Source organism: Chaetodon trifascialis, chromosome 22, assembly GCF_039877785.1.
Source record: "Chaetodon trifascialis isolate fChaTrf1 chromosome 22, fChaTrf1.hap1, whole genome shotgun sequence".
In the NCBI taxonomy this organism is placed as follows: Eukaryota; Metazoa; Chordata; class Actinopteri; order Chaetodontiformes; family Chaetodontidae; genus Chaetodon; species Chaetodon trifascialis.
The window spans coordinates 11,711,735-11,739,346 of NC_092077.1; the positions used below are offsets into that span (position 1 = coordinate 11,711,735).

At 42.5% G+C, this 27,612-nt stretch overlaps 2 protein-coding genes across 2 annotated transcripts; both read left to right on the plus strand.

Moving 5' to 3' along the window:
* Positions 1-1,552: 1,552 nt before the first annotated feature.
* Positions 1,553-14,536, plus strand: nudt4b (nudix (nucleoside diphosphate linked moiety X)-type motif 4b). The gene is made up of 5 exons (XM_070992364.1): positions 1,553-2,037; positions 8,497-8,607; positions 9,997-10,041; positions 10,323-10,410; positions 11,254-14,536. Exons 1-5 carry the CDS (start codon positions 1,942-1,944, stop codon positions 11,472-11,474), a joined length of 561 nt encoding a protein of 186 aa, XP_070848465.1. The 5' UTR covers positions 1,553-1,941; the 3' UTR covers positions 11,475-14,536.
* A 1,351-nt stretch (positions 14,537-15,887) lies between these two features.
* On the plus strand, positions 15,888-27,180 carry pkp2 (plakophilin 2). Its single transcript, XM_070992239.1, has 13 exons — positions 15,888-16,143; positions 17,958-18,022; positions 18,692-19,305; positions 19,460-19,598; positions 19,699-19,906; positions 20,132-20,309; positions 22,502-22,619; positions 23,540-23,701; positions 25,005-25,181; positions 25,550-25,703; positions 25,849-26,041; positions 26,188-26,275; positions 26,851-27,180. The coding sequence occupies exons 1-13, from the start codon at positions 15,951-15,953 to the stop codon at positions 26,917-26,919; spliced, it is 2,358 nt and encodes a 785-aa protein (XP_070848340.1). The 5' UTR covers positions 15,888-15,950; the 3' UTR covers positions 26,920-27,180.
* The last annotated feature ends 432 nt before the right edge of the window (positions 27,181-27,612 follow it).

Sequence of the window (27,612 nt, forward strand, 5' to 3'; positions counted from 1 at the left end):
TTTTGATGTTATCTGAGGAGTTACAACATGTGGATCATCCTCAGCCTGCAAGTCAAAGGTGAAGGAAGATGTCAAAGACTAGTATACGTGTCTGCTGAATCCCATGCTATTTATGGATTACATCATCGAAACAGAGAATGCATCTAATCAGTTAATAAGCTACAGCTGCTAACAGTGCAGCTACAGTTTCTACAAGCCTCGCCTGTGGAGTAGTTACCAAGGGAAGGGACTGCATTATTCATTCACCTCAAATTATATGAGTCTAACATGAAGCCAGCGACAACATGGGCGTGTCATCAGATATGAAAGGAGACAGATTTCACTCGTATGTGTTTAGTCAGGAGGAGCAGTGAGGAGTGGTTCTTACCCTCAGTGACAACCTCCCCTAAACATTACGTCTGTGTCGCAACACTGAGACATTTGACCCTCTGTTGAAACATCTACATCCAATATTTTTAGCCAGATCAGTCTCTGAATATATGCTTAAGTGATTGTCCAAATACCTCATCCCAATTTATTTTTTTCATACGAAATCTGACTGGAAATGAACTCAGTTATGATGTAAATGCAATGACAGATGGGAGTCGCTGACTGATTTCCCAACACCAGATTAGAAGTGTCCCATGACCTACTGAGAGTGTAATACAAGATATTGTGCACAGTCTTGCCAAGAAAACAGCCCCAAAAGACCCAAGAAGAAGGAGGAAACTACAATCTAGGAGGTGCTAAAAGTAATATTGTTGTGCTCATTTTAAGCAACACTTAACAACTCCGTATATTATAGCTTTCTCTCCGCAAATGAAAGGACAGAATCACTCTTTGCACTGGAACGGGAACCTCAAACATGGAACTCCCAAAAGAAAACTCCCATGAAAGTGCAATAAAAATGCCATGGCTGGCCGCGTCATGACGAATACACAAGCTTCTAACAGGGCTGATTTTATTGGTTTTGCACTGACTGGAATAAATACTGAGCCTGAGGTTTCATAACGTGAGGAGAGGTGAGGCTCCAAGTCTGGTGTGCTATGACTAATATGATGTTCTTGACTTATTTTTCAGGAGTTTGAGTTCAGAATTGGTGCTTTACGCCTCACTGAGAGCAAAGCCGGTGAGGGGAGACGATTTCATGTTTGTATAGGCTTCTTATGATATTTTCAGACTAACTGTATTTAGATTTGACCTTTTTTTTTGGAAGGAAGAAAAAAAAATTCCCAGCTGGGACTTTATTCCTGAGCATTAAACAGATTTAATGAATTAAACCTGAAAAAGTTTAGTTATTTTAGATGCTATACCACAACATGAACAGTTATTACACACATGAAATATCATTGATCAGCCTTTTCATGAACATCCTCACTGTACAGTCTCGAACAAGACAGCTGTGGTCAGACCAGTCTGGTGGAGGTCTGCACAAATTACGCATTTGTTTACCGGTATTATCACTGTTTTGACCAGAAATGTAGCTCCACCCACTGTGACCAAGCCAACCAATGAGCTCACTCCTGGGCCAGAGGAGTGATCTATATCTAAAACTCCTGCCTGCCTGTTCATTGTACTGAGTCAGCGGCCATGCGCAAATGGATCCAGAGGAGGGCTGTGCTGTGTAGGCTGTAGTCTACATAAGATCTCTGCCTGCGGGGCTGCACACACACCGCCGACTGGAAACCAAAGGCTGCAGCTGGACCTTGCATCTAACTCCCAGACGCCCTTGATTTATGAGGAAGACGTAAATCCAGGATAGTCTGACGGCTACCTTGGGATCTCTCCAGCGACCCCTCCTCCTCTCATTAGACCGTCTCGGACCACGGATGCGGAGAGCAGCAACGATGCGGCGGCTCCGCTGTTAACTCGTCGGACCCCCCCCCTCCCCTCTCTCTCTATCCCCCTCTCTCTGTGTGTTTTTGCCGGTGTTATCTAAAAGGAAGGCAGGATACATCCACAATGAAGCTCAAGCCGAACCAGACCAGGACATACGACGGCGAGGGCTTCAAGAAACGAGCCGCGTGTCTGTGCTTCAAGAATGAACGTGAGGAGGAGGTAAGAGGCTTCACTGTGCGACTGGACCACATGAGCGATGTGCAGGGGTTGTGTTTGACGCTGTGGCCTAGTCATCCTCCATCTGCACCCGGTCATTCAAACAACACATGGGTGATGATGAATAAAATTGACACTGATCTTTAATAATACACATGGCTTTTGGTTTATGGCGCCTCCTTCTACGTGTAGCTGTATTCACGCTGTTTTTCTGTTTCTGTCAATGCTACTGTTTTGGTTGGTGTTTGTGCTGCTGCTGCTGCTGCTGCTGCTGCTGCTGTTGCTGTTGCTGCTCCTGCTGCTGCGCCTTGGGCCATCCAGTTCAGGCTAGTTTGAGGAGCACGTAGAGAAAGGGGAGAAAAAGGCTGTCAAGTTTGCTTCGATTGACAACAACCTACTTACTGTTACAACTTTCACAATAAAACACCTGGCTAAGAACTCAGGTTGAAACTGCTTTGACTTACAGCAAAGCTCTTATTTTGAAGGCCCACTCGCTTTACTTCCTGTCAGCTTCTTGCTAACTTGAGGCGGGCAAGAAGTGGGGGCGAGGAGCGCTGCCGCACGTTTCCTTTAATAGCGAGTTTAACGTCGGTTTGTGTTGCGTGAGGAGGTGAAAATATAGGTCACGAGTCTATAATTAAATACATCTATCAAATGTCGCGACACGTCTTCACATTTAATGCCATGACAGTGTCAGCATCCATGACCATGCAGTGGCCATTCATGATTATGCTGCATCCCGCCGGCCTTGAGCGGCAGCTGCGTAGCAATTATGTGGATGAGGATTTAAAGGGGCCTTTACCGTGTAAATAATGAATATGGGCTGACAGACTTACATTGTTGTTGCGTCTTAAAGATGTGCAGTACAGTGGATCCACTGAAGGGGATTACAGTAGCTTTCAAATGAGTTTTCCACCCTAAACTCAGAGATACATCGGCTGCTGTTTTCCAAAGATATTACAAAAGATGACAAAGATACTGTTGGAATTTTTAAAGACATGGATTTTGGGCAACTCCTTTGAACTGAACAAATTAAATAAGACTCAGTAGACCTACAAATTCTCTGTATTCAGGACCTGGATGCTTAGAAAGGTGATCTTATAGGTCAACAGTGCATTGATGGATGGAGCGACACTTTTCCCATGAGCCAAAACAAGCCTCTTTGTCCAGAGCCCTACCTGAATATGCTGTTGATTAGGCAGTGTGCATAGAGCCCTCTGTAGGTTGTGTTTGGGGTTACTCACTTGTTACTTTTACATAAATAAATTAACGCTGCTGGTCCATTTTGGGGGCAGATGGTATTCCTCTATGCATATTACTACGAAGTCATAATTATGTCCAAGCATCAGGACCATTTCTTTGTTGTTGTGGCTCATTCTTGCACGTCTAAATTTAGCCTCCTCTTTGAGCTTGGCATAAACAAACTGTTACACAATATACTGTAAAAGCAGCCCAGTCTGGTGTCACTAGACTGGCACTGAGTGGTCTGCCTGAGCCCTCCAGTGTTTGTCTGTGCAACACAGATATGAAGATTTACGCACACGCACACACACACACTAGGGCTGCACGATATTGCCAATATATATATAGATATAACATTTTGGGATTTTCCAAAAACTGTTACATAAAACTTGAGATTTGCATCTGAATTGATGTTTTCATTGTTAGTGCATGATTTGTCTGAGAACTTCTGTGATCTTCTCTTCTAACTTGTAATCACAGCACAGGACAGTCAGAAGCTATTGTGACAACAGACGTGTGTAGGTGTGACCATCACCCTCAGGATATTCAGGATTTGACGGGCATGTCTGCTCACGCAGTCACAGAGATGACTGATGCTTGAAGTAAGATAACCAATCTGGTGCTCTGATTTGGATTTTGGGTGTAAGCAATGGCAAGTTTCTGCCTAAAGAGGCGTAAAATATAAGGCTTTGTGTCATCAATACTTGCCTTAAACACATGCCAATGCACACACAATCAGTTCCTAGACATAGGAGACCTAACTGTGGTGAAATATGAGCCATACATGCTGCTGCTGGACTGTTTTGTTTTGGAGAGGAACAGAGAAAGCTGAGCCCCCTGGGCGAGGTAGTCTATGACAGCAATTAAACTCCCGACAGAGGACCCTGACAGAGCTGAGGCACAGCGCCGATAGAGAAGAGCACCTGAGTTTAACAGCATGTGAGTTTCCTGAGGCCGAGGGAGCCTTTTGTTACTATTTTGCACCGTAATAGTGTGCTGATAAGTAGCAGTTAAAGAAGTAGTCCTGGGTTGTTTTTTTAACTCATTCATATATTAAATTGAATTTGGTGACTGGTTGGTTAATTGGTTATTGTGGAGTGCAGTTTCTTTCTCACCTGGTTGCTGCACAGAAATCACCTGAATACAGTCAAGAGTATGGCTTTATGCCTTTAAATCTGGTGCCATAATCCATATTTACTGCCATTAACAATAGAATAATTATGATTTTCAGCTCATTGTTTTGGTTTTCTGACCTTTAACTTCACTGACTTGGTTCAGTCTCACAGCTCTGTGTTTCCAGCAGTGCAGGGCAACTATTTTTATACAAAAAGCTCTATGAACCAACTGGATGCTTCCTCACCGGCACCAAACAGCAGGCACATTTATCAGCGAATGGGCCAGACATTTCCCTCAGGAGCTGGTGGAGACTAAATCAGAGCTAAAAGGAGAATGAATATCGGCCGCCCATTCACCAGGATGCCGTATTGGCCGCTTTTTGGCAGTGTTAGGGCTTTATGAAAATAAACTTTTATATAATGCCTCGAGTTCATGCATTATTTATAATCTTCTAGCGTCTTTATCAGATTATAACCCAGACGCTACATATTGAAGCTACTGCAGCAGATTGTAAACAACACCATACTGGATATGGGAGGGGGAGGTTATCAGTGAAAGTGGATGCTTCATCATAAAATCAGAAATGTAGGCGTTCAGCCTCTCTGTCCTTGCCTCTCCTGCTGTTTGCCTCTGGTATTCCCTGTTTATGGCTCCTCTCTTATTTGTTGATACCTGTATAATGCAGCGACTATATTACTGTCTTAGCACTATTGATTCCATCCTCGTCTACCTGACTGTCTCAGACTTTCAATCATTCTCTCTTCAGGGCACCCGGCCTGGCCTGGCATTTGGAGCCTTCTTTATTTGACAGCTACAGGCGTTCCTCCTTGGGGAGGAGGAGGCGGAGGCGGAGGTGTTTATGTCCTCCAGAATATCCCTGCTCACTGTCCCTGTTTGAGGCTACGCCAGAGGACTTGCGTTTCATTACCAATAGGTCTGATATCTCAGATTGAGTTAAGAACGATCTTCTTCTCTAAACCAGTTACATGGCAGGCTTTGGCACTTATGGCATTTCATGGTTGTTATCAAGGATTTGATGCTTGTTCTTGCATAAGAGGCCACAGGAGTCTGACAGTTCGTGCTGTTTTTCATTGCCCAGAGGAGATTTACTGTATGTGTCCGCAGAATGTGCCCACATCCTTTTTTACACCGTGGGCCTCTGGTTCGTGGTGTAAGTTGCAAAGCAGTAGAATGTCAGTGGGAAACACTACAGCGCTCCTCTGGGGTTTCTCCTTCACCCTGCCCCACTTTCCAAATATAAGTGGGCTTTCTGCGCTCAGGGTTCAGCTGTCAGGTGACCTATGTGTCATGACGGTGTGAGTTATTTTGTTTTGGTTTTTCGTCTTGCTTCTAACCGTAGTCTGTGGCGTTTGAGGCAATGCTGTTTTTTTTTTTTCTGAGGAAAGTTAAAAAAATAGTAAAATTGCGGGTATAGATCATGTGTTGACCTTCTAAAGATCAGTACATTCACCCCTGGAGTACTTCTACAGTTACCTGGGGCAACTTACTCATTTGAATGAATTAAATAAAAGCTAAATAGCTAAAAGGAATAAATAAACATTTCAAATAGTTTGGTTAATGTAATGGATTGAAATAGTTATCTAAAAGTTAGTTGAAAGTTGTGTTTAATGATTGATAATTAGCTGAATGTAATAGCTAAATGCTTCATAGTTAGCAAAGAGCAATAGCTAAATGGTTGATAGTTAGCTAAAAGTAATACTTCATTGCTAAGAGTAATGGATAAATGATTAATAGTCATCTAAATTGGTAGCTAAAAGTAGTATATAAATGGTTGATAACTGAAAATAATGGATAAACAGTTGAAACATTTAGCTAATAGCAATGGATACATGGTTGATAGTTAGCTTAAAGGAATAGCTCAGTGATTAAAATAGCCAAAAGTAATGGATACATGTCGAAAAGCTTGTTGAACTACAATATCCACTTTTATACAATTACGTGTTCAGTAACATTCAGTCAAAAATCAAATCCAAACAGCATGTGGAGCATGATGGCTGGTGTTGAAGGGCTACTGCAGTTCATCTCTGACTGAGTGTGTGGTGCGTCAGTCTCTGGCCGCTTAATCAACTTCAAATACTTGCATATCAGTGAATTGACCGGGCTTCTGTTCAAGTGACTTGTGGTTAGACAGATGAATGGACGCTCGCAGGCTTGATTTTGAAGTCGCTTCTTGCTGAAGTGTCCTTTCCCGAAGCTTTAAAGGCAGCACCGAACCCTGCTGCTCCCTCTCATCGACGTGTAGCTGTATTCACCTCAGACGCACATGTGAAGAACTTCTTAATTACACACAGTTTGTAATATGTCGATTCAGTGCTCTACATTCCTAATTTCATTAAAACCAAAATAAAATAGGACAAATGAGTTTTCATTGGATCAACCAAAGCAGCGATTGTCTTTGTGCTCGCTGCCCTGGAAGCTTTTGTTTAGTATACATCTCACGCTGTCAGCTAAGGACACGTTGATACCACTGATCTCCCTTTGAGCCTCGCTGGCTGCAGCTCAACACACAACCAGACCGCGAGGATCGCGGGTTGGGACGTTGTGAAAGCGCTAACACGTCCAAAACAGAAAGAATGAGTGAATCAGTCATGAAAAGCTCAAGCTTTTGTTCTTAATTGTCTCAGATTGTGATGTAAAGGGCAAAAGTTCACAGCTGTTTTTTTTTTTTTTTTTTTGACAGTTTGCACACTTTGCGCACTCTTAATACTATTAATGCAAACACCCCTTCCCAGAACACAGGTGTCTGCCTGTACACTATATAAAACATACACCTGTTGCATGGGATAAACACCTGCTATGTGTTTATCTTGCACCGTTCCAGAAAATGCTTACTGAGCGTGCACACGCTTAATCCACGTCATGCTTGACATTTGAACTGTATCCGCGCACAGCCCCCCCTCCACATCCCGCCCTGCATCCTAACCTATATTGTCTGAGAATAAGCAGGTGGCCGAGTTGGGTGAGCGTAGCACGTGAGGAAGGCGGCAGCCGACACCGCACACTGTCGAGGCACCGAGCATGTGCCGTCCAATCGGTTTGGACCCGGAGCCCGGTCTTTAGACGGTCCTCAGCAGACCTCTGGTCGCTGCAGCTACAATCCCATTAGAGAACGTAAGGGAAGATACACCAAAGCTGAGTTAGGATTAAGTGACAGACTGACTCCTCTGGCAGATTACCGGATATGGTGATCAGATGGGAAGCAGAGGTGGATGTGACCATATGTTGCACAAGCTGCTTAACTCACGTTTCTGTCTTTAATGCTTTATTACTTACATTCACTGCTGTGTGTTGAGGCTGCTGTCAGAAAATGCAGCTGGATCACAGCTAGATGAACCACTGACAAGACTGCACTTGAGACCTATTTGCTGGCTTTACTTGTTGGCTGTTGATGTTCTTACGACCTGTGTCCTGCCACAGACGGTGTCTTAACAGTGATGGAACTGCTCCGTGCAAATGCGATAATGTTTGCAGCAGGTGCGCTTGTGTCTGTTGTGGTTGCTATGTGGATACTGCCAGAAACTGCAGACACAGGCACATCTGATCTGTGCATATCGGTATACACTGCAACTGTAGTGTAATTCAAGCCGCGCAGGCCACTCAGGGGGAACAGCAACAAGAATTGAGTGGCTCATGCTTGGTTTACATGCATTGTTTGCTGAGGTCATGTCGAGTTGGAACCGCTTCAGCGCTGGCTTTGATTGAGCTCCATTGCCCGGCTGGAAAAATCACAGTAGAGATGCTTGAAGCCTTCGCCAAAAGAAGTAAAAAATATTAAAGCTATGAGCGCTGTGGTAGATTTAGGATCCTGGAGGCAACAACGGAGAATAAATAGCAGGGGCAGCGCCAATCATCAGTTTATGCCCTCGAGTCAAAAGGGTCAGAGGTCATGTCTCATGTTAAGTCCTCAGTTTCAGTGTGGCTGAGTCATGGCGGCTGAGTAGCAGAAAGAAGTCTCTAAGGAAAATATGATATTAAACGCACTTCTGAAACATCTAAAGGGGCGTGTGATAATGCACATTCCTCATTTCACCGTAGAATAAGGACACAAAGTGCAATTCTTTAACTTGGCCTTTTGTTTTACAGGTGCTGCTGGTCAGCAGCAGTCGGCACCCGGACCAGTGGATCGTCCCAGGAGGTGGGATGGAGCCCGAAGAGGAGCCATGCGGTGCCGCGGTGCGAGAGGTGTTCGAGGAGGTGAATGAACCTAAGAATTCATTTTGTTTTGATGCCTCATGAAACGAGTCTCGGTGAGAATGACAAGGTCAGCAGGTGGTTGAGCGCAGCAGTTTTCCAGCACACGTCTTATTTTGCTGTTTTGGTTTTTGACTGTATCCAAAGAGCACCTGTCCGGTATGCAGCAGGTATTCAAAGCAGCATGCAAAAAACACGCCTTGGTGTAGCTGCTGTTGTAAGAGTCCTCTGTGCCTGCAGCGATGCTCAAGCAAGATTTTTCATTTTAGAGCACTGAATGTGACAACAATCAATTCCTAAAACCTGCTATAGTTTCAACCAAGAAGCAATGTTTTAAAAGCATGGTGCCAAATAAGGGCAAGTTCAGTCATTTTCATGCTAAGTTGGAGTTTAACACCCCTCAGTCATTCTCCATTTCCATTAAAAAAAAGTGCTGAAATGACCACAGCTGGAGTTGCGTGGCTCAAACAGTTGGCTGCAGCGTGCATGCTCAGGGGGAGACTTTTGAAGGGCCGCGGTGTCGGTCGCTGGCCCACCGAGGTATCTGCTGGTATTCCAGAGGTCCCGCTGGTTGAGAACCTTGTGTTCTCAACCACGTCAGCGATCTAAACTTGGCTCCTCGCTGGATTCCTGCGCATTCACAGACCCGCTGGACGCATCAGCGGGACAGAGTGACACTTGTGAAGTATGCTGAGCAGGGGACTGCAGAAGGGGACAGATGTCATGTGTCTTTACAGTAATCTGAGTCTTGTGAAGCACATCTAAATTAATAAAGCAACTGTTAAGTGTTGTGAGAGACACATCATAACATTTCCATAATAAAACTCTTTCATGATTCGTGCCAGGTTTAATTTCACTGCAAATGATTGATGAAGCTTCCAGCTGGTCTTGAACACATCGCGACTCAATAAAAAAATTATCACACCTTTTGTGAGAGACAATTGTAGCTTGGCTGGCAGTTTGTACAAAAAATGAAGAAGCTGAGAGGCCACAGAGGACAAAAAAGCCCAAAATATCTTCATATGGGTGAAGGCATTTAATCTGAATCATTTGAGTAATTGTAAAGCCTTTCTACATCAACACAGAGCCTGGGAGGTTACAGTAGAGTTCAGGACACAGAGGCAGACCTGCAGTTCTTCAAAACATTGAAACGTAATACACAATGCCCATTGTTTCGACTCGTGATGTGGTCTGTGGTTTAAGCGCTGCGTTTCACCTTCTATTCGTCTCTGTGACCGATTGTGCTGTAAGGCCACCGCCGCTCATAACTTAAAAAAAAAAAGAAAAATCACACAATGAAGTGTAACCTCCTGTCTGTTTGTTCTGTATACTAGAGCCAGAAAGGACAATGAAGACTTTTTATTCAATATTTCTTCTTCGTTTATTCCTCAGGCTGGTGTGAAGGGCAAGCTAGGACGTCTGCTCGGCGTATTTGAGGTAAGCCTTCACGGCTTCATCTTACCCCGGCGGTTCACTGAACATATGCATGCAAGTGCACTTTCAAGGACATAAGATGCACAAATAACCATGTCATTGTTAACCTTTTGTAACCCATTAGCATGTAGTTTATGGTGTAATATGGATTTATGCGTAGAAAAATGTAGCCCAGTGATTTAAGCACAGCGCATGCACAGAACACATCAGGTGGACACATTGCATGTATTTCTGGTTTGGATTATCATTTAATATTCAGCTTCCTTTCTTTCTGATCCCTCAAGCAAAACCAGGATCGAAAGCACCGGACGTACGTGTACGTGCTGACCGTCACGGAAACGCTGGAGGCCTGGGAGGACTCGGTCAACATAGGTACCGCTTCCCTTCACCTGCCTGTGATGGGGATCTTTCTCCCATTTTTTATATTATACTGTATGTTGTTATTTATGTGAAGGGCAGTATGGCGCGCTATATGAGGCATAGAGGTATGCAGTGACAGCAGAAACCTATAAATCTAGGCCACTGATCTTGGCTGCAGTGGTTCTCGGCTGCGGTATGTTATAGCTGTCAGCAGCCTGGGCGCCAGTATTCAACCTCACTTTGTGATGTGCTCAGTGGAGAGCATCCTCTACCTCTCACATGTTACTCCATCTGCTACATGCGCTAGTTTTCTGCTATATATGTTTTGAAATCTGAAAGAGGCTTCAGCACGTGTTGTCTATTTTTGCACACGCCTGGATGTATGCAGTATTTCTGTATGTGTGTGATCCTCAAGACGCAGTATCTCCTTTCACCTTGCTCTAATTAATCTTGCTAACCAGACAAACCAATTAGCGGAGGATCAAATGTAAATGCACGCCGCCCTTTGTGGTAGCTTCTGCAGAATAATTAAGTACTGAGTCTTTATTATACTTCCCAATTCTCAGTTATTAAAGTGAACTGTCACTTCCTATTATAGTTAAGAGGGAGTCACATGCAACAGCTGTTAAAGCTTGTGACCTCCTTGATCTTCGTTGCATTTAGAAGAAATAGCTTTAATGCAGAGCAGTATCAACCTGTGGAAAAGAGCAATGGTGGTAAAGGCTGTATTGAAAAGGTATCTTCTGAATAATAACACAAAATAGATAGAATCTGTATGTTACGTCTCTCTGGTTGTACTATCCAACAGGAATGCTGTCTTTTCACTCATACATTATGCTCTGTCTCCCTCTGCAGGCCGTAAGCGGGAGTGGTTCACCGTGGACGAGGCCATCAAAGTGCTGCAGAGCCACAAACCCGTCCACGCAGAGTACCTGCGGAGGCTCCAGCTCAGCTGCTCCCCAACCAACGGGAACTCCATCCTCCCGAGCCCACCACCAAACGACAACTACCCCCATTACAGCGCCACCGCCACCACTGCCTCGACGGGCAGCGTGCTGGGCACCTCCTGCAGATAGGACTGCACCAAAACCCCGTGTCCTGTCAGCTTGGACAGTTCACTAAAAGTCTGTACAGTCTTGCATGAATCTAATGACTTTTCAGAGCTGCGGCTCTCCTGTATGTATCATTTGTAGTCTTAGCTGCAGGACAGACCAAAGCCATCTCCAGAGCTGTGTTAAAGACTTGTAAGACAGAGCGGGAGACGTCTCCAGACAAACTGCGGACACAAGAACACTTTTTCTTTTGCTGGCAAACACCAGACTGATGAGCTTAAGCTTGGAAGAGGAAGCTGCAGCAGACTCTGCTGGCGTCGATGACCTGGTGAAGGAATGCCTTACAGAAACTTTGTATGAATGTTGTATTTGGGTCGTTTTATTTCACTAACGGTCATTTTTACTTTCCTTTTAATGCCTACGTAATTGACCCCAAAGTACTTCCGGGAATGTCATCAACCCGTGATGATAACAGCGTATTATACTACATGGATCTCATTGTAAAAGCCAATATGCTTCAAGGATCTCTTCTGCTGATGCACTTGTACAGTGCATAAAATCAATAAAAACGGTTGGTGGCGCTAAAGCAAAAGCAAGCTGAAAAATTAATACACAAAAAAAAAACGAGAACAAAATTTAATGGGAAATGCCATGATGGAAGCAGCTTTTGGCCCCGAATGGCAAGGTCACAGGTCAAGTGCTATCTTACAGGACTGCAGCAGCTATCAGGGAGTTGATACCTCAGTAAACTGGAAGCCGGATGAGTCACGATGCTGCGTAGTTAAACTTCAGCCGATGCCTCCGAAGTGACGCGTCCGTTAACCTCGACTGATCCAACAAACCGGCCTGTTGTCCATTAAAAGCCGCATACCTTCATCAGCGCTTACTGCTTCCCATGCTGTCACACTGAAAGTATTCAATGGTGTAACTTACATCTTTGCCTTAGGTATTACGTGCTGCTAGGGTCAATTAAAAAAGGGGGATTTTCTTCAAATCATTTGCAAATTTAAAAATTACTGCTCTTTAAATTAATGCCAAGCACTTTTTATCACATCTCACAGTGCTGCAAAGCCATTTTTCACGTACAATATGATTGTTTTCTCCACCATCTGCAAGTAAATACGAATGCTTGCATCTAGGGCTGCAACTAACGACTGTCTCCATAAAGCATTCATCAGACCATTATTTTCTCGATTCATCCGTTTATGGTTTGGTCTATAAAATGTTGGAAAATAATACAAAAAAACAACCATCACAGTTTCTGTCAATAGATGTTTAGTCTGAGGAGTCGCAGATCATAAACTCTATCAGGAAAACAGCCTTTTTTGGTTAGAATAATGATAATATTAATGCAGTTTTAATAGAAATATTTTGATATTTCTTTCAGTTTTTTTGGTTACTGTCTAAACCAGCTCAATTTTGGGGGCCTCTTCTTTCTCCCTCCATGTTTCCTGCCCGCCTCTCAACTATGTACTGTCAATTTAAGACAACAGTTTCAAATATGAAGGCCGAAGCCTAAAGCAAAACTCAAATCTGCAGTTAAAATGTCACATTTCAGATCATTTTTGCTCTCACTCTCACTGAAAAGCGACACCCACTCACTCCTGTGTTGACAGCTGAATGACGACTCGTAACCATACAGAGATTTGTACATAGCTTTGAAGAGAAACATTGAACGTGTGTTTTTAACCTGAATGAACCTGTAAAATTTCTCTTAATATTTTATATATTTTTTAACAATGTATAAATGGCAGGAAAAAGAAAACGTGTAGAAAAACCCACTGAGAACAGTATGTACAGTCTATTTGTATTGATGACAATGTGCCACAGGTTGAGGTCGTGAAGGCTGATTGGTTTGTTTCTCCAAATGAAATAGAGATGGTTTAATTAATGCTTTTTAAATCATGATTCGGTGAAGTCCGTGTGTTCGTCCGTCATGAATGAGGAGTTTGATGAGCAGCACAAAATGACAGGATAGAGACATTTGAGAGATGTTGTTTTTTCTCTTTTTACAATATATATATATATATATATATATATATATATATATGGAGCATCTTGCTAATCAGCTTGTATGCATCAGATACGCAAGACATAAAGGATGAAATTGGGGTTTTACAACATTATGAGGGGTAAAAATGTGTAGAAAATAATGGCAGGACAGTAATATCAGAGGAATTTCACAGACAAATACTTGTTTATTCTGTTCTGTAGCAGTAAAAACACATCTCCTCTGTTGACTGTGTGACTCAGACTTTGGTCTCCTTTCAGCTGCTCGATCACAAAATCTTATCTGCAAAACTATCAACACAGATACACCAATTCAGCCATCGCAAACTCTCAGCCTTGTCTGGTTTAAATAAGGAGTCCAACCACCTCAAACCGGTGTGTGTCCGTGTGTGTAAGTGTGTACTGTTGGTTGATGAATGTCAAATATGATGTGCCAAATTGAAAAATGTGTTCAGATGGGGAAATGTTTGACGCCACGTTATAATATACAGATTTTTTTTAGGCCAAAAAAATACTGATCTCTTATGAACTCATGTAATTTCAGAGTATAATCATTTAGATACTGACTGCATCCTTCATTGGTGACGTGACTAATGAATCACAGGCACTTATTCTTTTTTAAACTCCACTTGTCTTGTTAGCGAGCGTACAAGCCAACAATCCAGATAACATAAATTTAACTTAAACCCATTAATCTTGACATCTTGAAACACCTTCTCGCTCCACTCCTTTGTTTGATGCTTGTGTCTGTGTTGATCTGTGAGTGCTGCTTTTTCTGGGTGAAGCATGACAGTCAGGATAAGAGTCCCATAGATGAAATGTACGTGCTCAAGTCCAAAAATGTCAAGCAGCCTGGACGCAAGCGTCCACTAAATGACCGGACCTGGACAGCTTGATTGTTTTGAACTCACTGTAATGTCACGTGGATGTATCGAGAGCATTTCAATCAAATGAAAGATGTGTCACTGTTTTGTCATGAAGATTATGCACAGAGAGGGTTAATGTGAATGCGATTTGAAGACCTGGACTGGACAGATTGTTTCTGAGACAAGATTGCATTAAAGGGGGAAGACCTTATTACAACTGTTGTTGAATTTTTATTTAAATATCTACTGTATTCACTGTTCATCAATCAAAATGTCTTGATTTTCCACACAAAAAAAAATCACAGTTTGTCAAATGATTCAGTGGCTGTAGGACGTGGCAAAAGAAAAACGTGTGCCAGCCGCTAATAAGCCATAATGTGAAAACATTTCAAAACATTAAACCAATTTGAAGGCTTTTAATAGCTTTGGAGTCGTGACTAGATTAACCTGCTATGGGGCCCCAGGGAAAAAATGTGGGCCACCCCAGCCCTCATTCCCAGCAGGGATTAGCATCCGTAATGTTACACGTTCAGTGGATGACATTTTTGGGTTAGACGGGTTGCACGGTATCAGATGAATGCTAAGACTGCATTTTGACCCCAGGACCAGATTTGCAGAGGCAGTTTCACTGATCACTCCTTCCTTTGCATTTTATCCACATGTACCACGGGAGCCTTCAGGACAGCTTTACCGAGTCACCCAGCTTTGTTTGGAAAAGACATAATTGAGCATATTATAATATCTCAACAATGGAGGAGAATAGATTAGAAGCTGGTCTTTGTTCTCGTTTGGGAAAAGAAAACAGGCCAAGCAGCCACCTGCAGCACAGCACAGTGTCAACAGCACAAAGAGTCAAACACTGACTCCAGAATGAAAACACTTATCGTTAATGTCTGGCAATGTTGGCAAATCGTGGCTATAAAAGTTGGTCACATTGCAATCAACAACTTGAGAAAGACTGATAGTCTTTTTCCCTGGAAATACACACCCTGTGGACCTCCCTCTTGTGTCTGGCAGCGGTTTCCCCTTACATCTCAAGCCAAAGAGTGTCTGCAAAACTGCTCAAGTAGACTCCTAAACTCGCCTGTTACTCATTCATCAACAGGTGCACCTCTACTCCAAAATAAGCCATTAACAAACATTTGAAGAATTCGCTCACGTCCCTCTCAATGAGGCGCCAAAAGTAATCTAAATGGTGCAAATCTAGATTCAATATTGATACACAACAGATAAAATTCGTTTTTCAACACCTCTGCTGCTCATCATCAACATGTTACATCTTCAGCCAATCAAAGACAGAGTCAGAGTTGCTACTTAAATGAAACTAGCTCTTTAAGAAATAGAGGAATTTAAAATTAAAGTACAATATGTCAACTTGCGTCTACCTCAGCGTAGTGACACAGCGCACATTGAGTGTAATAGAGAAAGTAACATTACCCGAAACCACCAGGCAGCGACACCTGACACCTCAGGTGCGTCGCCTCTAGCCCCGCCCTCCACTGCGTCAGGACTGCGGTGGATTCACCTGAATGGGACAAAAGCAGGACTCATCATCGATCCAGGAACAACACCTCTCTGGCTAAATGAAGCGACCGACTTAGGGCTCTCAGAGAATTTGCTCACAATGGAAGATGCGTTTTTTAAATCGACCTTACCTGCGCCGGACCTGTTCGTGCTGGAGGACTCCAGTCTGGCTCTGCCGGCCGCGCCGAGTCCCAGATCGTCGTGGAAGGTGAACTCTAAGGACCGGAGTCAGCGCGTCCAGCAGCAGGTTCAGATCACACTGGCACGGAGGGCGAGAAAGAGTGTGTCAAATGGTAAAGTTCACTTCTTCTTCATGTATGGATGAATGACAGAACACCCCAGAAGAAGCTCCCAGGTGTTCACACACAGGTTTGATGTCGCTCAGGCCACTCCTGTTTGATAGATTCTGTCCACCTCCAAAGATCATTCATCAAAAGAGACCGGACAGCAGTCTCCTCTCCTCCTCTTAGACTGTTTCATTTGAACTCATCAGTCTTGAACTGTTGAATCTATCGAGTATTTTATAAGAGAAAAAGCTAAGAATCAATATTATTCTTATTTTCTTATTAACTTGTCCCTCTCATGGGGTCCTAATTCCAGTTATAGACTACCAAGTGGCCTCTATGTGTAGCCTTTTGGAGAGCTACTATCATTTCGACTAAATGCAGGCATTTTTGGATGCATGCCTCGCAGTAGCTGCTTGTCCAACAGGTTTCTGCAGTTTCATTCATCAGCCTAAAGGGAGACAGCAGTAACAGCTGACAGAGCTCAAATTTAATATCTCACCTACTGGCCTGTTTCCCTTAGCCCAAATAAAGATGTTGGTGTGTCAGCTATGAACTTCAATCAGTCATCAACCAAAAATAATGATAATATTTTCAGTCGATATTACATCAAAACATCAGTATGCCACTGCTTGTTATACAGCCCCGATTCCAAAGAAGTTGGGTTTCTCTGAGCTCATGTAGTAATATCCTTTATACAGTCATGTGTTCACAAAGTGGTGAACCTCGCTCCATCCTCACTTGTGAGTGACTGAGTCTTTCCAGGATGCCCCTTTTCATACCCAATCATGATACTCTCACCTGTTACCTGCAGAACGTTCCAAAGAGGAGTTTTTGGAGCATTCCTCAACTTCCCCAGTCTTTTGCTGCTCCTGTCCCAACTTGTTTGAAACATGTTACCACCATCAAATTCAGAATAAGCAGATATTTACAAAATTCAATGAATGTGGAAAAACATTAGGTACTGTCTTTGTACAGTTTTCATTTGAGTATATATCAAAAAGTATTAGCAAATTACAGAGCGTCCACAAACCCTTTGGATTCGTGGTCGTATTTATTTACAGAAGAGGATTTACCATCTTGGCCGACAGTGTTTCCTCATGTCGAGACTATTTTCAAAGAGAAGGGTTTGCTGGGTGAGAGATAAGCAATTAAGCAATTGATTGTTTGGTAATAAGTAGTCAGAAAATAGGTTGCGATGTCTTGAGATGTGTGGTTTTGTTCAACCAAAAGGCAAAAAATTGAAAAACATTCAGCTAAGTTTTGCAGTTGACAAAGAACAATGGCAAATCCTCACATATGAGCAGCTGGAACCTCCAAATGATTGAAACGATTCATTGATTATCAAACTAGGTGCCGATTAGTTTTGTTGATTGGCTAGATTGACTATCTCTAGATACCGTAACAATGTATGTGTTACACTTATTGTGGGTTTATTTTTTTGTTATGTACTATCCCGCACCGCTACACACTGGGAAGAAATAATGTTCGGAAATAATGTTTTTCGTTAGGCCTTTAGGGAGATATGCTTCACATCGCACATACCAGGCAATTGTGGCAATCAATGCTGAACATAATGACGGACATAGATAGGATTTAAAGTATCTGTTTGATCTGTTTTATCTCTGCTTTCCTGCTTCTTCCATCCACTTCCCAGTCCCTCTCAATGCAAATGAACACATGACATTTGGTGAGTGTGTGCTGCAGTTTTTTAGCTCAGGCAACGTCATGCCGCTGAACTGAGGAGGTGCTAGTGTTGCCGTGCATTTAGGTAATTACAGTGTGTAACAGTACTCTAAGAAAACCTCTTCCATTTGTTTCAGGAAGTGTCCATTTACAGAAAAACACAACAAGGAGCTTTGATGCTGCAGATGGACCGAACATGAAGGTATGGCGCTGTTTCAGCTCACTCTTTATTCATGCACACACACATACACACACACACACACACACTTTATAGGATTTCCCCCCCAGTAATTATAATAGTAATAATCATATGAAAGAAGAAGAAGAATTTCATACATAAAACGCAGCTCAAAGTGCTTCACAGTGTGGCCTTAAAAATGGAGTAAAGATCTAATAAAAAGGCAGAAGGTCTACATTCAGCTGGTCTGATTGGCTCTTGAAGTCCATGACAGATCAACATCAAATGCAGTCAGTTCACTACTTTGGTTGTTTTATTTGTTCTCTCTTTGAAATTTGCACCTGCCTATTATAAAAGAGCTGCACGGACATGTTGTAAGCCATGATTTGAATGTAGTCAAATGGACTGCTGCTGCTTTATGTTCAGAGCTTCTCGGCCTGTCAGATGAATGAACGTGTTCCTTTATTTAGCCAGACAGCAGTTGTTATTTTCAGGTGACTCTACACTAATGATAACATACCTCTGGATATTATGTTCCATTTCTGCCACATTATGCCAATAGATCCCCCTAAATCTTACACACTGGTCCTTTAGAGCCCTCCCAGAGGACTTTAAAGTGAGAGTATCAGCAGAATAAACAGGTCACAACATATTAAAGTATTGATTGTGTTTTTTGTTTTTTTTTGGTCACAGGTAAATGGCTTCACTGGCCGCTCTCTTTCAAGTAACCATGTGCAGAGACCATCCAGGAGGGTGGAAGTGTCTCCGCCACAGAGCCCAGAGTCTCCTCGCAGTCACTTCAATCATTGTACCCTCCGTTATGGGACCTACACCCATCCAGGACGCAGGCTGTCACACAGGGCCAGCACCATGCTGGACCACTCGTTTGCATCTGATTCATTTCGCCGCTATGCCTTCTCAGAGGGGCCCCGTGTCGCACGGCCGCATGCCTCCACAGCTGCATACGGGAGCTTCCGCCGGAGGTCGCTCAGACAGACAGCATCATCACAGCCTGTGTTTGCAAATGCACCTTTTCAGCAGAGCGGTCAATATGGCTCTCGCCAGAGTACCAACCAACCTGTTGTGAAACAGCAGAATAACATTGCGCAGGCACAAAGCGGTGATACGACGCTTGGTGCTAGCAAGCCTGATGGAGGCTTGTCCTGGCTGGCGAAGGTCAGGAGGGACGGTCAGGAGCTGCACAAACCAAACACGCCCTCGGTCACCAGCGATGTGGTGGACAAGGGGCAGCAGATAGATGCAGAAGTCCCCATTCAGCAGTTAGAGACACATGATGTCACAACACTGTAAGATCATGTGTTTGTTTGTTAAATTCTCTTGTGTTGGCATTTAATAATTTAATATATTCTCACGTTGTTCGTGCAATTCAGGCCATGGCCAGTATTTTGAGACATTTGGGGATGTGTACATCTTGTCATTCATGGCTGTCTCCTCACACAGGAAGTCAGAGAACAAGCCCCCAGAGATGACGATAGAGAGGGCTGTGAATCTGTTGACACAGGATGATGAGGAAACGCTCGTCTGTGCTGCCAGTTACATCCAGAATCAATGTTTCAGGAGTGCTGATGCTAAAAAGATTGTATGGGACCATTCTACAGTGATTCAAAATACAATTTAGCCCCGGTGCCTCTGTTTGTACAGTTAAATATCTGTCATTCAATACTCCACTCTCATTCCAGGTGTTCTATCTCCGTGGTATTGAAAAGCTCCTGCAGCTCCTCCGCGGTGATGATGAGGAGGTGCAGCGCGTCGCCGCTGGGGCTCTACGTAATGTTGTTTACCAGAGCGATGAAAACAAGATGGAGGTGAAGGAAAAAGACGGCCTGGCCACCATTTTACAGGCACTGAAGAGCAACCGTAATGTGGAGACCAGACGAGAACTCACTGGTCAGTTTTTTACCCAGCTACATAATCAGGAGCTCAGATGTTTAAATAAATATATATAAATATATGATTGCTGCACAATTTGGAGACAGTGACACTCCAACTGGCTTAATTTGCTTTACAAAGACACATATTGCCTTTAAGACCTCTTAAGATCTTAAGGTCAATTCAGCTATAATTTTACTCTAAATGTATAACTAATAAAGTATATTCCTAACTTGCTTCTAGGCCTTCTGTGGAATCTCTCCTCTCACGACCTTTTGAAGGAGCGTCTCTCCAGAGAGGCATTATCTGTCCTCACACAGTCAGTCCTGGTGCCCAGTTCTGGCATTTCCGAAGGCGAGAACCCAAAAGATGAGCTCCTAGCTGATACTGCCGTTTTTCACAATGCTACTGGCTGCCTGCGGTAGGCTTCTTTGTTGGCTTTGAAACTAGATAACCAGAGAGCTTTTCCCATGTAGATCATAGATTGGAGTACACAGACTCCACTGCTGGTGTCGGATAATTAGCTCATATCAGCCTAAATACTGAATTTATAAATTCCTACAAAAGAAATCATGTACTTTGCTTGACGTTGAATAAATCACTTTATATCCTGAAGTAAAATGGATTATACTTCACTGATTTTATCAACCACAAAATGAATGCCTTTCATTGAGAATTTGATGGAGAAAGTTAAAAGTTTATTATCTGTCAGCAGTGACAAAGAAGCGCATTGTTTGGTCACTGTGCAGCATAAGCAGTAAGTTTATGATATGACAAAGTGTTAGCAGATGGCAGAGCAACAGTTATACAATATCTGTCTCTGCAAAGCTGAGTTATGAGTAAACCGCCCCTGAACATGGTGTAAACTATTATCATCCTTCATCTGAATCCTGCTGTAATAACAAGCAGGAGATACTGACGGTATGTCTGTGGAAAGAACTATTACTCGTTTCGCTTTCTGGAGGATCTTGTTGGCAAAAACCCAATGAAAGAAATTTTAAAAGAAATAAACAGCAGGACAGCTACAGAGACCAGAGGCAGAAGTAACAAGGGGCGGTTGTATTTTAGCTCAAATTGCACCAGTCAGAAAGGAGACAGAGCCATGAAGCTCATTATGCACATAGATGATCCTTCTCTGCCTGCCAAAGGACAAACTAGTGTCTCCTACTAGTTTTTCTGCCAAGATTCATTTTTGAGGTATGAAAGTTTAGGTTTTTTTTTTCATCTGCAGCATTTTCCTCATGCTGTCTTAACCTTGAACATCTATGAATTTAATCTGTCTAGTTCTGACGGCCATTCTGTCTAACATTTGACATCTTTGTTGGATGTTAGCTTTGTTGTTTCTAGCCAGCAGGGCAGCTTGTGTGAGGAGCAGTATGATTGGGGGCAATCGGCACCATTAAAATGGTGTCTGGCTCTTTTTTTTTTTTTCTAATAATTTAAGAAAAGTCTTTTGTTTTCAGTTTAAATGTCTGTTTATGTTCTCCTTGTATATTTTAAGGCAGCGGTTAAGTCCTTTGCTTCTCAATCGGGGGAGTTTATTGCAGTTCTTGCTATTTATATGAGGTTATTACATGTATTGTTAAGATGATGGGTTGAAGAAATATCCAGTTACTCAATTTTCAGTTCTTAAGCAGCTTCCTGATGTTGTCTTTGAGCTAAATGCTAACATCAGCATGCTAGCATGCCCTAACCCTAACCCTAGCCAAATGCTAACATCAGCATGCTGACATGCTTCCAATGACCATGTCAACATGCTGAGGTTTAGTAGGTATAGTGTTTATGTGCACCATCTTAGGTTAGCATGTTAGCATTTGGTCAAACCAACAAGTGTGAACCTGCTGGTGGCAGAAGAGGGAAAGTCAGAGAGGATTAGCAAAGTCATTACGATGCATCTAGTTAGCATAGCTAAAAACAATAACAAATAGGGTGTTCTGAGATATTAAAGGCTGTCAAAGATGGCTAAAATTTAACACATATGTGTTGGCGTTTCACATACAGTAGAACCTTGACACTCAGCATATCTGTAAGCAGTTTCCTAAATGAAGCCCAAATGAAAACTGAGTCGTTAAGACATGTACCATCTCTCTGTTTACAATCCAGGAGTTATCAGATGTGCTGCTCGCCTGGCCGCTACAGCCAGATCAAATGAGTGAGAGACTGAATTATTCATCGAGCTCTCTCTTCTGTCCGCTCTGCTGAACTGAAATCACTCAGTCCTCGCCATCCCAATGTTCTCAAGTTCTCGTAATCATCTTCTCAAACCTTTTGAGCTCCCCGTGGATGAGAAAAATGATGAGTTCCTCTCCCATTTATGTTTCATCGCTGCACAAAGAGCCCATTGTGCGGAGTCAGAATGTTAATTGTCATATTTATTTTCCAGGGGAAGTTGGATGACATAATCCGGGTTTGTCAGTTTGTGAAATCATTTGTAATGATTGCTGCTGGCTTTGGAAAGGCCTGAGATTCAAAATAGTGTATATTTATAATTATGTGGTTGACAGAAGGTATCTTTATTTGGCTGACTATAATGGTGTAGTTCCGCTTATCTGATTGAAACACGCCCACAAATGTAACATTACCTTGATTGTTTTGACTTTTCTTTGTTTCCAGAAATCTGAGCTCTGCTGGTCCAGATGGCAGGAAGGCAATGAGGGAGTGTGAGAATCTTATCGACTCTCTGGTTTACTACATCCGAGGAGCCATATCTGACTATAAGACAGATGACAAGGTGAAATGAAAATGATAAGCATTCCAGAGAAAACCTTTATCTTCGCCAGCTGTTTCACAACAAACTGTGCAACGGTTTGATGTAAAGTCAGCTTGTTACAGGCCCACATGTGGGAGTTTCTGCATCTGCAACAAGATGCAACCCCGATTTCAAATTGGTTGGGAGGCTGTGTCAAACAAATAAAACAGAAACTGATAAAGGCTCAATCGTCCACAAGCGAGGATGGAGCAAGGTTCATTTTGTGAACACATGACTGTGTTAAGGATATTACTACATGAGCTCAGGAACACCTTATAAAACAGTTGGTAAACACAATTAGTTTGCTAATGATTGTGTTCTGTTTAATTAACATTTCACACAGCTCCTGGTGTTTTTGGAATCAGGTTTTGTGTAACAAGCCTATTAAGAAGCAGTGGCGTACTGATCTTTTGCAGAACAAAATCAATGCTGTCCTGGAAATATCGTTATTATTTCTGGGTGATGACTGATTGAAGTTCATAGCTGACACACCAACAGCTTTATTTAGGCTAAGGGAAACAGGCCAGTGGGTGAGATATTAAATTTAAGCTCTGTCAGCTGTCACTGCTGTCTCCCTTTAGACTGATGAATGAAACTGCAGAAACCTGTTGGACAAGCAGCTACTGCGAGGCATGCATCCAAAAATGCCTGTATTTAGTTGAAATGATCATAGACCTCCTTCAGGCTACACATAGAGGCCACTTATAGTGTTTGGTCATCTATAACAGTGGAATTAAGACCCATTGAGAGGCCCAAGATAATTAAGGGGACAGAAAATAAGAAAAATATTGTTCTGCTACTCAAATTCTGAGAGTTAAGCTTCAGTATTTTGTGTCTATGTATGTAATTAAACAGCTTGCCACTGTATTTACTTGATATTAATGCCTGTTTCTGCTCTGAAGTCCACAGAGAACTGCGTCTGCATCTTGCACAACCTGTCTTATCAGATCGAGGCAGAGCTTCCTAAGACGTACACCAGAGACCTCAGAGAATCTCGACAAATCTTGGCTTCTAAACCAAAGGCTGTCGGCTGCTTTGCTTATCGCAGTGCCAAGATCACAGAGGTAATCCCTGCGGACAGTAATCCACATTGACAATACAAAAGATGTCCTTGCAGAGTAATATTTGAGAGCGATATTCTGTGAAAACTGCTGGATTTCTGCAGGTTTAATCATCCAAAAAACAGCTTCCCAGAAGGAGATCTTATTTCTCTTATATTATGTGCAGGGAGAGAAACATCGTGAGACATTTAACATTTCTGCTTTGCCAGCAGTGTATAAACCTGCTCTTATGTACCTAGAGTTGCAATGCTCCATTTAATTTGATCTTATCAGTATTTTTTACATTAATTAAGTGTCAAATGGGGTCATCATAGTCAGTTCCCCTCACCTCTGCAAAGCTTCTTTTAAGTACCTGCCTAGCACCAAACAGCAGACAGAAAAAATTAGCAGCTAGCTAGCATAGTAGCACTTAGTAGCTAAAGAGAGTTGGTGGAGACCAAAGTAGAGCCAAATGGAGGTGTGTAATATAATTCCAAATAAATGCAAATGTATTAATCAGCAACTGTCTGCTAACACAGTTGCCATATCAACTCTGTAAAGTGAGAATATGTCAATGTAGTGTTTACAGCTTGTTTCTGCTGCCCCCAAGTGGCCAAAAAGAATTTGTTGCAAGTTTAAAGACATTTTTGATACAAGGGAAACTACCTTGAAACTGAAATCTATATTGAGCACACTGAGCACATAGTTGCACTTAATTTAGTCTGTATTACCAAATGTATGCGGACACCCAAACATTACAACCAAATGTAGGTGAACATGAGGTTTTGGAACCTGACTGTAGGGATTAGTGAGGTTGAACACTAATGGTGGTCTCCTAGTCTGTGTCCACACTAGACAGTATCTCCAGAAAAAAGAAGTTTTTGCTGATTGAGATGCAGATGCACACCTTCTGCTTATGGCCTACTTTATATAATGGCCAGGTTAAGCAAGCAACTTCAAGAAGAGTCATCATGATACTCTGTTTTGTGATGTATATTCAGCATGTAACAGGACAGATCCCTTAAACAATCATCTGCATTGCAGCTACTCAATGCCTGCATTGGGCAGTCTGATTTGTTTATTATTATATAATTGTACAGTTTGACGGTGCTGCAAAAAGGCGCGGATGCTGTGCCATTTTCCCCTCGTTAAATAAACTTTAAATGCCTACGCAGGTACACGCAGTAAGACCAAGAAAAACAGACCAAGACAAAGTATAAACAGTTGTCATTCATTACTAATCTGCTGCTTAAAGGCTGCCTCAGGTTGAACTTAGTGAACCTGCTAATCTAAAATCAGCTGTAGCTCACAAACTGTTCCTCCCCAGAATCTGGAGCGACAGTGCCCCCTGCTGGAGGAGAAGGCTAACCCCCGTGGCATAGAGTGGTTGTGGAGCGCCATCACCATCCGAATGTACCTGTCACTGATGGCTCGCAGTGTGCGTCACCACACCCAGGAGGCTGCTATCGGAGCCCTGCAGAACATCACGGCTGGGACCGGAGCGGTAAGTCAGAAACTTTAATCCAGCTCTGATTCTTATTAGTGTTTCACAGCTGGATTAAGAACAAAGAAGAGAAGAGCAACATACTAGATCTATATACTGATCTCACAGCCTTATATAGACTTTTATGGATCCATGCTTGGATATAAAGTTTTAGTTGTGAGTCAGATGAGGTTTATAATTTGGGTTGTTTTTTGTTTCTAATACTATTTGATACTGGAGATGTAAGTATTGTTCAGTTATATAATAGTAAAGTAAGGCACACCATCTAAAACAGAACTGTTATTAATGCATTTAGACCTTTAAATCAGATTCAGAGTAATAGGATGCATATGTTGCACCTATATGACATACTTTCTGTGGCCTGGCAGATGAATGAAGTGATCACCTTCACTATTGTTCAGCGGGAAAATGGCCTCCAGCATGTCAAGAAGATGTTAGAGGAGGGAGAGAGTGATGTGAAGAGGATGGCCATATCTCTAACAAGAAACCTCTCGCGCTACCAGGAACTGCACCCTGCAATCGGTAACTGTTCCCATTCAAACCTGAGATACTTTGATGTTTTTGCTGTTATTTTTCTCACAAAGATTTGGTTTCTTGGGCATTTTGTTTTGATCTGTACAATTATCCTTGCACATTTCCAATATATCTTTCATTTGTTGTCCTGAAGTGAGACAGGTGTTGCCCGAGGTGGTGGAGATGCTACCCAACGACGATACCAGCACCGACCTTCCCACCGAGGTGACGGTCTCTCTGTGTCATATCCTGAATAATCTGAGTCAGAGTGACAGTCAGCATGTCAGAGCCATCTTCAACGAGGGAGCCCTCCCAAAGATCATCAACATCAGCAGCAGGAACAACGGGTTAGTCAACCTTAAACACACCTGCCACTGCAGAACAGGTGCACCCAAAAAAAGGACCTCTATCCTCTGATCTGTAGTGTTTTTTTTATAGCTATATTATACCAAATATAGATGGGAGAGAATAATGTACACTTTCAATTTCCTAGTTATGGACCAACCAGAGCAGGTCAGGCCGCCTCCGTCCTCCTGCACACCATGTGGAACTACAATGATCTGCATGGGGCCTTCAAGAAGGTGGGTCCCTATGCATGCAACAGTGTAACACATAACACCATGTGAAACATGTTGCCCTCCTGTCTGCATGTGTTCCTGCAGCTGCTCTGGTGTTTATCTCTGTCCACTGCATGAGAAGCTCTTAGTTTTTGCATGTATCGCGGCACAGACATTACTGACAAAAATATATGCTTCAGCTCGAGGGAATTTAATTAGCTTCTTTTTGGGTTTTGAGTTGCTCCATTAAGAGGAGGCAGTTAGCCATCAGGCATTTTTGTATAGCACAATATACATAACAGAGACACTTATAGACTGAACATGGAGACGTTGTAGCAAGATTGATACAGGTTACATTGTAAGGGTGGTTCTTACAAGTAATGTCTGATAATGTCTCTTGTTGTGTTTGGCAGGACTGCCACGTGGCATTATTGAACTTATAGGACTGGTTTGTCGGGTATTTAATTCACTGGTTGAGCCACCTCATAGCTGTGAGCCTTGCTGTCTGCTGCAATGTTTTGACACTGCCACTAGGGGGCAGCAAATTGAAAAGAAAATCAAAATGAAGTGTTCATCATCTACACTTTCTTTCTCAACAGTGTGGGTACAGGAAATCTGATTTCATCAATACAAGGACAACAAAGGCTGTGAACTCTGGACGAGACTGAGCCAAAGATCTGTGAGAACCAAACTCAAGCTGCACTTGTTGGCAATAATGGCGCCTGCAGTCCCAAATCACCCAATGCACTGTTGCTCCTGTAATGTGTCATTCCACAAAGGCAAAATACTTGGATTTTATTTCCTCAGTGCTGCAGGTAAAACATTATGAACTATGTCAACAGTTCCACAAAATGGTTTTAAAATTGTAAATATTTATTTGTTTAGCTTTAGTTATCTTGAGGACAAACATGCCATTTTCATATATGACGTAGGAGAATTGAGGATAACTTTACATTTTTCAATTCGTGGGACCTTTAAAGCACTTTTCAGTTTTGTCGACATTCCTCATCAAACACATGGATACTTCTGGCCTCTGTCCTGGTGCCTCATGGTCAGAGAAACTGACAGATGAATGTAGAAGCTTCACCTGAAAACTGCAGCAAAGATAATGAGTCAGCTTTCAAGTATTCATTCATATTTGTGTAGTTTTTTTTTTTTTTTTTTTACTGTAGCAGCAGCTAAACAGCTGAGAATACTGTTTGTGTGTTGTTGTTGTTGTTTTTGCATGTCAGGTGACACAGTAATTAAACAAAGAACCACAATGAAAATATTCAAACACTCACACCAAAGAAATAGTGAAGGATGAAAATAAAATAAACGGCATGATAATTTCTTGTATTTTATTTAAATAGGATGATTTC